Genomic DNA, 14,893 nt, shown 5'->3' with positions numbered 1-14,893 from the left:
CGAGGTTGGCATTCTGCCTTTTTGCCACCGTACGCTGGCGGCCATCTGCCGTTAGCCGGCTCATTCGCCGGCACACTACGGCCTGCATGCGGCGAATAAATAGTTTGTAATTTCCGCAGGGGTGACAATTCCGTGGCTCTTAGAAGGTCGGTGGTTGAGCCACAGATACACACAGGTTTAAACTTGAAAAAACTGGACAACTACATCCGTTTACCTCCGGAAAATTAAAGGGACCACATCGTCGTGGACATAGCTTCCCTATTTTAAAGAACAGCAAATCTCCCGGCTCCGAATCGGACACAGGCGGCCCTTGCATAATTTCGGTAGGAGCCCTTTCTGTACTATCTGCAATGTCTGTGACGTTAGCAACTCTGTGGAGCATTTTGTCAGTGGATGCTTGTAAAATCAAGTTCTTCCATTCAAGTGTCCAAGTTCACCTTCGAATTACTTATAAAATCTTTATGAAGTTCATACAATTATTCCAAAGAATATACATTTAAGCATATTCCAGGCTTTCTTCAAGAATTCCGAACGATTCCGGGGTGCTCAGAAAAATTGATTCGATTTTCTTTGGTGTTGTTCTCTCAGAATTCCCTACGTAATATTTTCAGAAGCAACATTAGGTTTTAATTTATACTGGAATCATCATCGGAGATTCTCAGGTTTTCATGTTTATTTCTGCTTCGGTTTTCCTCTAAAGATAACAAATGTCCGTAAAAGTCTGTAACATCAATCAAAAGTCTGTATAATGTCTGTAATCTGCATGATGTCTGTATGCAAGACCAAAAGTCTGTATGAATACAGACATGTCTGTAGATCTTTCTTTTTTTTCTTGAGCAAAGGTAAACGGAAATCTGCAACCAGATACGTAAGGAGGTAACTCAGGTAGTGTGGGGATGGGTATGTCATGTAACTCTAACCCGACCCACTAAAACCAAAACCCTTTCGCCAGTCCGTACCCCCGGCCCGCAATTAAGCAATACATCAGGGGAGGACTATTGAGAACGCTCACGCCTATGCTAACGCACTTGACGTCAATACACACAACATCGACTTCAAGGGTGGCTACCTCACCACCCGTCGATCGCAAGCTTTGATAGTAACCTAGCAGTCTGTATCATAATCTCACGTTGGAGACGAGCACCCCGACAACAACCACCGCGCATGAACCGCAATAACATCTATATCTACATACTGAGGTCCCCGCAGCCCACCCGCGACATGTTGGTTGTCGGGGTGAGCAAAGTATTCACTGCATCACAGGTGCCCTTACTGCACTCGTTGGTTTTGTTCAAGACGCCACCACCGCTGCAGTTTCGACATAATCTGTTGAGATGCTGTGTTCACCGCATTCCATATAGCTTCCTCCCGGCACATCCTCTCGACGAGGTTGTCCGGGGTTGTATCCATACCACTAATAAGCAGCATGGCATTGCGTTCTACCTCGAATCGCGGGCATGCGAACATCACATGCTCTGCCGATTCTACCTCACCTACACATTCAGGACACTCCGCAGAATCTGCAAAGCCAAACCTGTGTAGGAATTTTTTAAAGCAACCATGTTCAGACAACACACAGAAAAAAATAATACTGTTTTTCTAAATATGTCCTACTTTACAATTAAAAAGTGATTTATTTTCGTAAAAATAAAAGTTGAATTGCGCATCGCAAAAGTCAATTAATTGTTCTAAAAGTATTTATTTTCTCTTTCAGTTATACATTTAAAAGTTCATACTTTACCCATGAAAATTGTCGAACTGTCAGATCACATAATAAAAGCTCAGCACAACATTTTAGATTGGGACACCTTAAGAAAAATAAAATGAATTACTCATTTCACATCAAGTGGTAAACTCGGGCAAAAAAGGCATTTCAAGTAATGGCAAAACATGTTTTAATATTTATTTAACTACAAATTTAACCGCTTTCAACTCTTACCATGCATATAACAATCAAATTAGCAACAAACTATTTATATAGAATGCAATTTCACTTATGCTAAACTTTCAAATACATTTCTCACAGTGTATTCATCTCGTCTAAGCATTCGGAGTTATTGTATTTTTATTCCGTCATCGCAAAACAGAAGTTCCGGAAAACTGGCTGACTTCTGAAACGCCAACCGGATTCCAACGATGGAATGCAGATCCCAAATAATCGGATAGTAAAGCAGGTTCGTTCGATTGAAATAACAATTTATTAAGTTTTGTGATTAGAACCAGTAATTCATTTTAGAGAATCGATCCCAGCGAAAGAATCGTTTATATCCATCTGCAGATGGTTTATCGAAGGAAAAAACGACCTCTTCGAGCACTAAGCGGAACAAAAAGTGGGCATTTTTCGAAAAGTTGTATATTGCCAACGTGTGGAAGCTGATAAACAGGTTTGTTTGTGTAAATAATTAGATATCACTTCTTGATCTTGATCGTAATAAAAACTGGAATTTGCTCTATAGGTCTAAAAATGCCAGCGAAACAAAATTCGGAAACAGATGGTTTACGGACGGAAAAGCAAAATAGGAACATTCTATACACACATGACCATACAGAATAGTGATGATGTAAGTTCAAAATGGAATAAAAATTAAAAATAAACTCATGAATACAAACGAAACTTTCATTTAAAATAAAATGGAGGGAAAATCCCGCGGGGAGAGGGTGGGTTAGCAGGTTTGGCCAATTTTCGATTAATAGTAAACTAAAAATTACACATACTATTTTCACAGTGCAGCCATTTCATTTGACAGTACCACAATTTATTTTTAAAAGTTCGAACTTTTAATTTCAGAACGGCAAGCTACTTTTATATCATGGTTGTTGCGAGAGTGAACGTACTTTTATTTTGAACATTCACAACTCTCTACGAAAAAGAACCAACGCAACTTTTTATTTTCACCAATGGTTTTTTTAATTTTAATAGTGTTTTTTCTTTCTGTGCACCTGTGTTAGGTGGAAGTTGACTTGACCATGCTTCCTATCAACCCAGTTGGACACATCCGGAATTAATATGTGGGTCCAACGACCTTTGACTGAGGTGTCCCATGCTCTTTGCCATTTAAGCAACGAAGCTGCTCTCTTGACACGTCGCACTTGCACCGAGTCCCTTTCGTTGTAGCACTCCACATCTTCCTCTAGGAGTATGTCAATCGGCATCGTTCCAGCTATAACGCACACCGCCTGATATGATATGGTGCGATATGCGCTCGCGACACGTAGGCACATCAGCCGATGTACTCTGATCAATTTCTTTACATTGTACTCGGCTTTTAGTGCTACGGCCCATGCCGGCACGCCATAACGGATGATAGACAATGCTACGCTAGCTATCAGCCTACGCACTTGACTATGCACCGCCGATCTGTTGGACATCATTCGTGTTAAAGATTTTATCGCCAATGAAGCCCGCTGACATGCATAATCGACGTGGCTTGTAAAATTGAGCTTATCATCGATCATCACGCCCAGATGCTTGAGAGACCTCACGGAGTTAACTGTGCAGGCCCCTACTCTTATCCTCGCTTGCTGCAACCCATGGCGGTTATGCACTACCACGACTTCCGTCTTGTGGTGTGCAAGGGACAACCGTCTCGAGTTGAGCCATTCCTCCACTCTGCCAATCGCGTATGAAGCCTTCAGTCTGACTTCGTCGAGAGTGTCACCTGCTACTTCTAGCATTACGTCATCCGCGAAGCCTATCTTCACACCGGCCGGGAGACTTAAGCGTAATACTCCGTTGTACATAATATTCCACAGAACCGGTCCGAGGATCGATCCCTGTGGAACACCCGCAGACACTACGATCGACTTTTGACCAGCATCAGTGTCGTTTAACAGCACCCTGTTCTGAAAATAACTTTTCAGTATCCTGCACAGGTAATCCGGAACTCTCAATCGGTGCAGGGAGTCAGCAATTGCTGCCCAGTTAGCATTGTTAAACGCGTTTTTTACATCAAGTGTAATCAACGCGCAGTACCTAATACCTCTTCTGTTTAAACCTCTCGCTATCTTGGCCGTATCCGTTACCGCTCGAATTGCTTCGATGGTAGAACGGCCCTTGCGGAAGCCATACTGGTTGCTGGATAAGCCACCAGCACACTCTGTATAAGCCGACAATCTATTCAGAATGACCCTCTCTAGCAGCTTCCCAGCTGTGTCGAGTAGGCAAATTGGTCTGTATGCCGAAGAACCCCCTGGCTGTTTGCCAGGCTTCGGAAATAGCACCAATTTCTGCCGTTTCCATCGATCTGGCAAGTTTCCTTCGTCCATGCATCTCTGGAGGCCGCTCCTGAACATATCTGGATTGGCAAGAATGGCGTGTTTAAAAGCCAGGTTTGGAATACCATCCGGGCCTGGCGCCTTATTGAGCTTAAGTTTTCTTGCGGCTACGATAAGCTCTTCGTTAGTCACTAGCGGTACCACGTCAACTGACTCGTACGGGGTAGCGTGACTGACTCCCTCTACTATACCAGCTAACATCTCTGGGGATCTTTCAGGTGTGCTATTGGTCCTACACATCACTATCCTGTATGCATCTCCCCACGGGGTGTCATTCGCCATCCTGCACAGCTGTTCGAAGCAGGCTCGCTTGCTACATTTAATCTCGTAGTTCAGAGCTCTGCTCGCTGTCTGGAATACCCCACGTCTATCGAGTCGCTCAGCGTCTGTTTTAGCACGTCGCAACCTTTTTTTAGCTCTAAGACAGGTTCTACGAAGATCTGCAATCGTGTCAGACCACCAGTACACTGGTTGTCGATTTCCCGGGGGCTGTCTGTATATCTGGCATCCCTGAAGTGCGCACCGTGCGCACGAACTAAGCTCGAAGTAGAAGGGAGCTGTCAAAAGCAATGAAGATAAAAAAATGTGCGTGTAGCATATTGTCGTACTATTGTCAGATTTTCTGGATATGATACACTGCGCGGCGTTTGTAATGTTCCCAAATGGGTACTTGCACAAATCTTCACGCGGCGAATGTCTGTCGAAAAGCACGGCCGCCAACGAAACAGCGCAATGCTATATTCACCCATAAGAATCAAGTAAACGAGGTGTAGAAAGCGCGGTTCGCCACTTCATCTCATACAGCTCCCCATCAAAAACAAAGAAATGGAAAGGAATTTGGTTTGTTTATTATTTTTGTGATTTTTTTCAGCAGTGAGCACGCATGTTGACAAAAAGAAGCGACGAATTTGGTGCCGTATTTTTTTGTTTAGCGATGAGATTGATATGTGTACAGTGAGATTGAGATCGAAACAGTTCCCCTACTATAGATATTGTCGGCTGTCGTATTTCACGGGAAAACGCTGTACAAAATTCCACTGCGACACACTGCAACACGACTGTCTTCCGTAAAAATCGTTTGTGTCGCAGTGGAATTTTGTACAGCGTTTTTCCCGTGAAATACGACATCGGCGTAGCACCAAGTTAGAATTCGGAAGTCGGGACTTCCGAACCGAACTTTCTTCCGGAGTTTTATTTGTCAATTGATGCGTTGTTTAGCGCATCTTTAGGCGAATCCAGCGCACTACTTCCGAAGTTGGGAAAGTTGCCTGTATCTGGAGAAAAATCCAACTTCGGTATTGTCTGTTTCCTTGGTAACAAAACGCGCCGACTATTTTTTAGGCACTATCAAAATCGTCGCCAACATCTTTATTCTAAAATTATGTTAGTTTTATAAGAAAATAATGTCAATCTGCATTAAAAACAGGGCTCAATTTTGGGAAATAATGTGATTATTGAGTATATAAAATTTTGTTCACAGTTGATGTTGGAATATAATTTTCATTTGATCGGATACACTTCAAATAATACTAGCCACACTGCACTCTTGAAAACTGTCATTGTATTTTAACTAAACTGAATAAAGCACACGTTTTTGTATCTGAAAAATAGTAATTCCTAATTCGGAAGTTCCTCTGTTGTTAATTGGCCATTAGGTTATGGGCCCAGTAGTTTTCGGGTAATTCGGTTCGCGGAAGTATCGTTTTTCGTTCGTCGGAATTTGCCGGAAAAATGTCCGAGCGCGTTATGCTGGAAAAACTAGGGGATCATAACTGGCCCCTGTGGAAGTATAAGGTTATGTTAGTGCTCGGAGAAAAAGGCCTAGCGGACGTTGTTAAAGCAAATCCTCCCCAAACCATAACAAAGGATTGGCTATCGCGAGATGGAATTGCTCAGTCGGTCATCGGTCTGGCACTGGAGGATTCTCAATTGTGCCATGTAATGGAGAAAGCAACTGCAAAGGAGATGTGGGATTCTCTTCAGCAGTACCACGAACGAAAGTCGATGTCGGGGAAAGTTTACCTACTTCGTCGGCTGATTTCGTTGCGTTTGTCGGACAAGGGAAATATGGCCGAGCATTTGTCGCAGATCACCATGCTCGTGAATCGCCTTACCGGAATAGGAGAAAAGTTAGCAGACCACTGGTTAATTGCCGTCATTCTTTCAAGCCTCCCGGAGTCGTATAACGTGTTGGTTATGTCAATGGAATCGCGCCCGGAAGAAGATTTGACAATGGATTTTGTTAAAGGCCGCTTATTGGAAGAATGGAGACGCCGTTGTGAACACGGTCAGCAGCCATCGCTTCATGAGGAATCTGCGCTGCATACCGGTAAAACAAAGTTTAAGTGCCACTATTGCGGCAAGGAAGGGCATTACAAGCGGGATTGTCGGAAGTTCAAGCAAGATCAGCAACGGAAGCAGATCACAAATGCTGGAAAGCAAAATGACAGAATCCGTGCGCCTGATCGGGATGAAGCAGGCGAAAGAAAGCAAAAAGTGAATAAAGCAGGATCAGATGGACAAGTGTGTTTTGGTGTACGATCTGATGCGGCGGATGACGTTTGGTATTTGGACTCAGGATGTACATCGCATATGACCGGAGATATTACGAAATTGGAAATTACTGATTCTTCGCACCGGGAACAAATATGCTTGGCAGATGGCAAAGTTGTGTTCACCTAAGGCATCGGTGACAGAAAGCTTGCAGCTGATAACGGTGAATATGGCGCAGTTGATTTGAGGTTGAAGAATGTGCTTCACGTACCAGTTTTGACGAACAATCTGCTATCCGTCAGCAAAATCGCTGACGAAGGGTACGAAGTGGTGTTTAATCGAAACGGCTGTCAAATCCGAAAGAATAATATAGTTGTCGTCGTTGGATCTCGAAACGGAAACTTGTATCAACTGAAGCTTCGTGGTGAACGATCGCTGCAAGTTGCTGCGCGGCATCGAGAAGATTGTCAACATCTTTGGCATCGTCGCTTAGGACACCGCCACCACGAGGACATTAGCAAGATTGTACGAGAAGAACTAGGAAACGGATTGAAGCTGGTCGACTGTGGTATTCGCTCGGTCTGTTCTATTTGCTGTCAAGGTAAGCTGTCATGTTTACCATTTCCCAAACAATCACAAGCGAAATCAAAGGTATTGCTGGATCTCGTCCACACAGACTTATGTGGACAGATGGATGTTCAAACACCAGGGCGTAATCGTTACATCATGACTATGATTGATGATTATAGTCGCTATTGTGTAGTATACCTGCTTCAACGGAAGTCTCAGGTAGAGGAGAAAATCCTGGACTATATCAACATGGTTCGTACGCAATTCGGGAAGGTACCGAAAGTCATCAGAAGTGATGGTGGCGGCGAGTACATCAATGAGTCAGTGAAAAGTTTGCTCAAAAGAAACGGTATTATCCAGCAGCTAACTGCACCTTATTGCCCACAACAAAACGGGAAAGCCGAAAGAAAGAACCGAACGCTTATCGAGATGACACGTTGCTTGCTTTCTGAGGCTGGTTTACCCAGGAAGTATTGGGGCGAAGGGGTATGTACTGCCAATTATATTCTAAATCGTGTACCGGCATCGTCAACTGGCAGAACACCACATGAGCTTTGGTTTGGAGACAAACCGAGCTATAGTCATATGAAAGTTTTTGGTTCTACTGCCTTCGTTCATATTCCTAAAGAGCGTAGGAAAAAGCTGGACAACAAAGGTGTTCGTATGATTTTCGTTGGGTACGCTGAAGGGAGAAAAGCGTATCGCTTCCTCAACCCCGATACGGATAAGGTGGTGATCAGCCGAGACGCAAAGTTCGTCGAAGAACTCGCAGGCCAAGAGACCGTCAAGGATATAACACCAAGAAAGGATGTCATGATAGATCCTTCAGAAGTTGTCAACGTGGATGATTTGTATTCCGCTCATGATGATCAAAGCGAAGCAGAATGGTTCAGTGCATCGGATAAAGTTTTTCTCCCTATGGACCACGAAACCGAGGAGTCTGATTTCGAAGGATTTGAGGAAGATGACATACGGCGTCGGTCACAGCGACACAACAAGGGAAAACCACCGATACGATTTATTGAAGAGATAAATGCTGCCAGTACACAGGAGGAGTTCGAGCCATCATCATACCAAGATGCAATTAAGTGTCCGAAAAAGAACGCTTGGTTGGAAGCAATGCACGAGGAGCTAGCATCACATCGAGAGCTGGGAACATGGAAGCTGGTAGAGCTTCCACCCGGGAAGAAGACCATAGGTAGCAGATGGGTGTATAAAGTTAAACGAAACGAAGAAGGTGATGCCGTCAAATACAAGGCTCGATTAGTCGCTCAGGGTTGCGGCCAGATACTCGGTGTTGATTTTGCGGAAGTATATGCACCCGTTGCCAAGTATGCAACGCTAAGGATTTTGTTAGCCATCGCAAGCCATCGTAAGTTGCACCTTAAACATCTAGACGTCCGAACTGCATACCTTCACGGGGATCTTAATGAGGAAGTATTCATGCGCCAACCTCATGGTTTCGCTGAGCCTGGTCGAGAACAAATGGTGTGCCACCTTCAGAAGAGCATTTACGGACTCCGTCAGTCCGCTAGATGCTGGAATAACCGTGTGGATGAAGTACTCAAAAATATGGGTTTCAAACAGAGTTCGGCCGACCCATGTCTGTACACACGGGAGTGGAAAGGTAAAAAGGTATACATATTGCTATACGTGGATGATATTGTAGTTGGGTGCGAAGACGAATATTTGATTGACCAAGTGTATGTCGAATTGAAAAAGTATTTCGATGTAACTTGCTTGGGAAACCTAAAATATTTTCTCGGGCTTGAGGTGGACTGTATTGACGGAAATTACAGTGTGTGTCTGTCGGGATACATCAAGCGAACTGCTCAAAGAATTGGTTTAGGAGAATGCAAGCCGGCACGCACGCCAATGGATGAATGCTATGCTCGTGGCGAAGTGGAGAGTTCTCCGTTAACTAATAATTCCGACTACCGAAGCCTAGTAGGAGCATTGCTCTACATATCAGTTCATGCAAGACCAGATGTAGCATATGCAACCTCAGTATTGGGCCGCAAAGTTACTCAACCAACCGAAGCCGACTGGGTGGCTGCCAAACGAGTGGTCAGATATTTGCAAGGCACCGTGAACAAGAAGTTGTATTTCAACGGATCTATTTTAGAGCTAACAGGCTACACAGATGCAGACTGGGCAGGCGACTGTAAATCCAGAAAATCGACGTCCGGCTATGTTTTCTTGTTCGGAGGAGCTGCAGTATCATGGAAAAGCACAAAACAGAATTCGGTATCACTCTCATCAATGGAGTCTGAGTACGTTGCATTATGTGATGCGGCTCAGGAGACGATCTGGCTAAGGCGGGTGCTACAAGACATTGGCGTGAAACAAGAAGACCCTACAACATTATCCAGCTTTCCACGCTAGCCATAATGGCGACTGCTATAAATTAATCTGACAGTAACTGCTTCCGACGCTGAACTGTTTTCGACGCTGTTCTCGGCGCGGGTCGTATCTCAGCAACGTTTTCCCATTGTTTATTTATTGTAATGAGGATCGGTACGGCTTGAAAAATATTGAAGAAAAATTTGACTTTTGTAACAAGCTTCAAATAATTAAATTTATTTACTGATTACCTAGATATTATACATTAACTGCTAAAATTTATATTTTAGGTCGTTCTTCAAGATATGGTATACAGACCTTTCACAGCACTTTCGAGCGACACAATTCTGGCACTGATTATCTGCCTAACACGAAACCCCATAATGAAACGCAAAATAAACGAAATTTATCCATGTCACTAGTTTTTCGGGTTGATCCGATTTAAATAATGCGAGCATTATAGTTGTAAATTATCTAGTTCCTTTGAGTTTGACGCATAACTACAAAAACCACGGGATTTTTTTAATAGGGTTAGCACCATGTTGCTTTAAATAAAATTCTTAGAGAATTAAAAATAGCTTAGTATTGTTATATTCTTTCATGTTTAAACTTTTTTGTTGTTTTTTGGTAAGCATAATGCGAGTTTTATTATTTCGTTTAAATTTATCGAGGAAATAATACAAAATCATCATTCTTTTTGACATGGTAAAAAGGTTGGGTCGTGTGACGAATTGAACTACCAGCTATTGAAGTTTCTCCAAGCAACGCAACCAAACGAACATCATTACGAACACCAGTTTTTGCCGATAAGACCTTAGTATTGTCGAAATTTCCCAATTTTATAAACACTGACAATCTGCATTCTAGCTGTACATGAGGACTTTCCTAAATTTATTTACAGGGACTTGTTGAACCAGTGAAGCCACTAGATTATCTAAAATCTTATTCAAAAGAACGTAAAGCTATGAACAATTGTCCATACTATTCGTATCGGAACCTCCCGAAACTCAACGGAAGCGTTTCATGTTAGAATCATGTTAGTGCTATAGCAAGCAGAATTGTATCTGTTAAAAGTTTCATTGTAAATTCCCTTCCTCCGATATTATCTTGAAGCATTACTTCGACCTGAAATATAAACAATTACGATTAATTTGTGATATCAAAAACTGGATACATTTATTTGAAGCGTGCTACGAAATTTAAAACAAATTGTCTTCAGTATTTTCAAGCCGTACCAATTCTCATAACAATAAATAAACAATGTGAAAATGGTTACTAAGAAGCAACCCGCGTCGAGAAAAGTTAGGCGTCGATAAACAGTACAGCGTCGGAAGCAGTTACTGTCAGATTAGTTTATAGCAGTCGCCATTATGGCTAGCGTGGAAAGCTGGATACGAGGATAATCAGTCTTGTATAGCATTCGCAAAATCCGAACGAACGACAAGACGTTCAAAGCATATTGAGACAAAGCAAATGTTCGTTCAGGATCTTTGTCGTAAGGATGTGATAAGGTTGCAGTACTTATATCATTTGGAAGCATTGTATTTTCTGTTGATATGAAAAGAAGAGGAGGTTTTGCGCCCATTTATGTTCCGAGGATATGGTTGCTGATGCATTGACTAAGCCCCTTGGAACGATTAAAACCAACGTGTTTGCTGAGAATATGGGTATCATTTGAAGCAGTACCATCCCTACCAATCAAATTGAGGAGGAGTGTTGGAATATAATTTTCATTTGATCGGATACACTTCAAATAATACTAGCCACACTGCACTCTTGAAAACTGTCATTGTATTTTAACCAAACTGAATAAAGCACACGTTTTTGTATCTGAAAAATAGTAATTCCTAATTCGGAAGTTCCTCTGTTGTTAATTGGCCATTACAGTGAACGTTCGCTAATTGGGGGTTTTCTAGTTGGGGCGCTTTTTAGTTGGGGGTTCGCTAATTGGGGCGAAACCCAATTAAAAAGCAGCTAAACGTCAGAATGTGATGTCAAAAACGCGTTGACGTTTTGTTTCCGTGTTTGGCGGGATCGATATTTTCTGGCGCGTAAAATTTTCTTTTGTTCAATGCAAAAAGTAAACAACATTGACGCTTGTCAAACCGCCTCAATTAGCGAACGGCATTCGCTAGTTGGGGTGAGGTCGTGCCCCAATTAGCGAACGATCACTGTAGTTGATTTGATAGATCTTATGGCCATTTCTGCTGGCGACGATTTTGGCGTCAATTTGGTTTGCGACGATTTCAAATCGTCGCGGCCGATAAGGTGGGAAATTGATAATATAAAAAGCGGTATAAATTTATTCCGGATACACAATAGTGGAATCTATAGATGAGCGAAAGCATGGCTGAGTCGATTTTTTTGCACGTGCACGCGTCACAGCCCCCTTAACGTTTCCATTATAGGGTCCCGCCGACATTTCTCACCAACACGAACGCAGGTTCGTGGTTGCAAACAATCCCATTTGATTTTGCCGTGACAGCTGCTCGTGGTTGCAAACAAACCGAGTAAAAGTGTGAGTGAAACGTGCGTGTACGTACACGATCGCTGAAAGCCTAATTGAAATCGTGACGTCATGCTCGTTTGGAGACACGTTTGACAGTTCGTTTGGAGACAGAAGATTTATCTTCGCTCATCTATATATTCCACTATCTATAGGTAGAATTAGAAATACTACAATAATGCTACGTTTTGACAGGGCAAGTGAATTGAACAACTCAGTTGAATTCAATTGACTTGCCAAAAGTTGAACTTGTTCAACTTTCTTTTCGTTCAAGTGAATTGAATTAAGGTGTTTACACGTTCAGTTCGCGTTCGATTCAAGCGACTTGCTCAATTCACTTGCCTTGTCTAAACGTAGCATAAGAGATCGGCGAAGACGCCATCTTGTTTCCAATCGAACCGTCAAAAGCGGTTCCATTTCGACTTGTTTACTTTTTGCATCCATAAGAAGCAAGCAAAAAGTTCAAGTGCTGCCAGTATCATTTTCTCGATTTCATGCATTTTCATACGTTGCCATTTCGACAGTTTTTCACTCCGCCGGTCTCTGGTTATAGGGTTGCTAGGTAGAATTAACCATGTGCAACTATCTATATTTTCTATAGAAAGGTAAATTAAAAGATATTTTAGTTACTAGATAAAGATTGTCACTGTAGTCGCTGTACGGAACATATTTTGCTGGCGAGGATAGGGGAGCTAAATGTCAAAGAAGGAAAATCCATACGATTTGACAGGTATGTACCTGGGTGCTGCGGATAGAGCCGATTTTCTGCTCTCAAGAGAGTAGAGGGATATTTTGAAATCAATCCCATAAGCAGAATTATTTTGCAGTTCCTTGGCTGTCAAACATTTCCCGCTCTTCATGCTTCATGAGGGCGCACACATGCGCGAGACTCTGCATGACTTTACGATGGTTTACATACATTCCTGCTCCAATCAGCTGTTGAATCTCGTGAAATTTCGCAATGAGTACTTTTTAATTGCATTCTTACTAATTTTCCACTCGAAATATAATATAAACATATTTGTTACAAAGAATATACAACTCAAACTAAATTTGTTTTTATTTTTTTCCCGAATAATAACAATACTTCTCAATATAGGATCTGAAACGAACATAACCACAATCATCAATGTTTGGCCTGGATTGGCTCCGGCACAATAGAAAAGTTTGGCTTCAGTTTGACAACCAAATCGATTCTATTCGCACCACCCAGGTATGTACCACACATGTTTCGGACAGCAGAACAAAGGGAACCGAAGCGACAATCTTTATCTACACTGAAAACCAAAACTACCCAAAAGTGGGTTGTTTGCACTCAAAACCGTGGTTTGGGCCAATAACCCAAATTTGAGTAAAATGGCTTTTCTGGCACTAGGTAGTTTGCCTTTAATCCCATGTAAACAATTTACCCAAAGCTGAGTTTAATTTATCCAAAGCGGACCTTGATCAACCCAAAATAGAGAATATTGAATTTACTCAAATTTGGGTTATTGGGCTGAAACAACCTCGGTGAGGTGTTTGCATCTTGCTCTAGTTTTGATAGCAATCATGGGAAAGAAAGGGAAAACTACCCAAATTTGGGTAAATTTTTTCTGCGATATTCTCAATAGTGCGTATATTGAACTCAAAGTTTGGGTTGATTTATCTGTCCGTGTAGTAAACTAAAATATCTTTTAGTAGATTAGGACTCAAAATTTGGTTTTTGGTTCGAAGCTGGTTCGAAGTACGGTTTTGAATGAAAATAGCCTACTTTTGGGTAGTTTTCGTTTTCTGTGTATGTTTACAAATGATATAAATAAACAACAAACACAAACCCGCAGAAAATTTATTCAAAAATAAACAAGCAAGCAAGCACAGGAAAGTTGTGTCGCCAGTCGCTCATAAATTTCACGCTTTTCTTTGTGAAAAAGTAAAAACTTGGTAATAATGTCATATCAATCTTATCAATGCTATTACATATTATAGTTCTTCAGAAAACAGTATGGAATCATTCAGCCTTTTGAGCTGTAGAATGTGTCTTTGCATTCCGGGTGAAGGTGCGTTAACATTTTCGGTATCCGATACGTTTAAAGGAAGGCCACTCAGGGAAATGATTGAACAACTATTCGGGATTAAGGTAGGTCTTATGATTATTGTATCAATGCATACCTAAGAGTTCATTTTCGGAGTTCATTTTTTTTTATTTCATACTAGCACACCCGACGAACTACGTTTCGCCTAAAATTGATTTATTCTCTGATCAGTTATGTAGGGTCTCGAACCATCTTAAGAATCTTCCCCGGGCCCAAAACCCCCAGGATTATGTGCCAGCATACAATTTTTCACGCCGATCGGCTCAGTAGTTTTTGAGTCTATAAGGTTCAGACAGACAGAAATTCATTTTTATGTATATAAGAGAAAAATAATTCAAATGTTAACATTGCTAAACTAATGTTTCTTCCTTAACCTGATGTAAAGAAATACCTAAATAGACTTACGTACGATTACCAACATTTTCAATAAGAAGTAGGTAACAATAAAGTTTCTTAAAGTCGATTTTGTTAGGTTTTTTTTTATGTACTCTGAATTAAATTCAATAGGTTGGTTTTGGGATTCGCATCTTTGCAGGATCTTGAAAATAATACAGAAACAAAAGGTAGAAAGCTTGAGCGTTTACCGAATAAATTCAAATCTAAAACTTACTAAGTTACTCTGCCTACTGCCAGA

The 14,893-nt window shown here is 41.7% G+C and overlaps 1 protein-coding gene and 1 long non-coding RNA gene across 3 annotated transcripts in view; both read left to right on the top strand.

The window, feature by feature from the left end:
* The first annotated feature begins 2,021 nt into the window (after nt 1-2,021).
* On the top strand, nt 2,022-2,608 carry LOC134221364 (uncharacterized). The gene is made up of 3 exons (XR_009982340.1): nt 2,022-2,174; nt 2,237-2,384; nt 2,457-2,608. It is a non-coding gene; the product is annotated as an uncharacterized LOC134221364 (long non-coding RNA).
* An 11,384-nt stretch (nt 2,609-13,992) lies between these two features.
* The window catches only part of LOC134224623 (histone-arginine methyltransferase CARMER), a 155,531-nt gene continuing 154,630 nt past the window's right edge, over nt 13,993-14,893 (top strand). Inside the window, exons 1-2 of one of the 2 annotated variants that reach the window (XM_062704052.1) lie at nt 13,993-14,107; nt 14,161-14,303. In XM_062704052.1, coding sequence (XP_062560036.1) covers nt 14,169-14,303 — 135 coding nt within the window. In that variant the 5' untranslated portion in view covers nt 13,993-14,107; nt 14,161-14,168. Of the gene's footprint in view, nt 14,304-14,893 lie in introns of both variants that reach the window. The other variant, XM_062704053.1, reaches the window with a different exon arrangement.

The sequence above is a fragment of the Armigeres subalbatus genome, chromosome 3 (assembly GCF_024139115.2).
Source record: "Armigeres subalbatus isolate Guangzhou_Male chromosome 3, GZ_Asu_2, whole genome shotgun sequence".
Lineage (NCBI taxonomy): Eukaryota > Metazoa > Arthropoda > Insecta > Diptera > Culicidae > Armigeres > Armigeres subalbatus.
The sequence above is the reverse complement of the archived record's forward strand: the minus strand, read 5'-3'. Positions and strand labels throughout refer to the sequence as shown.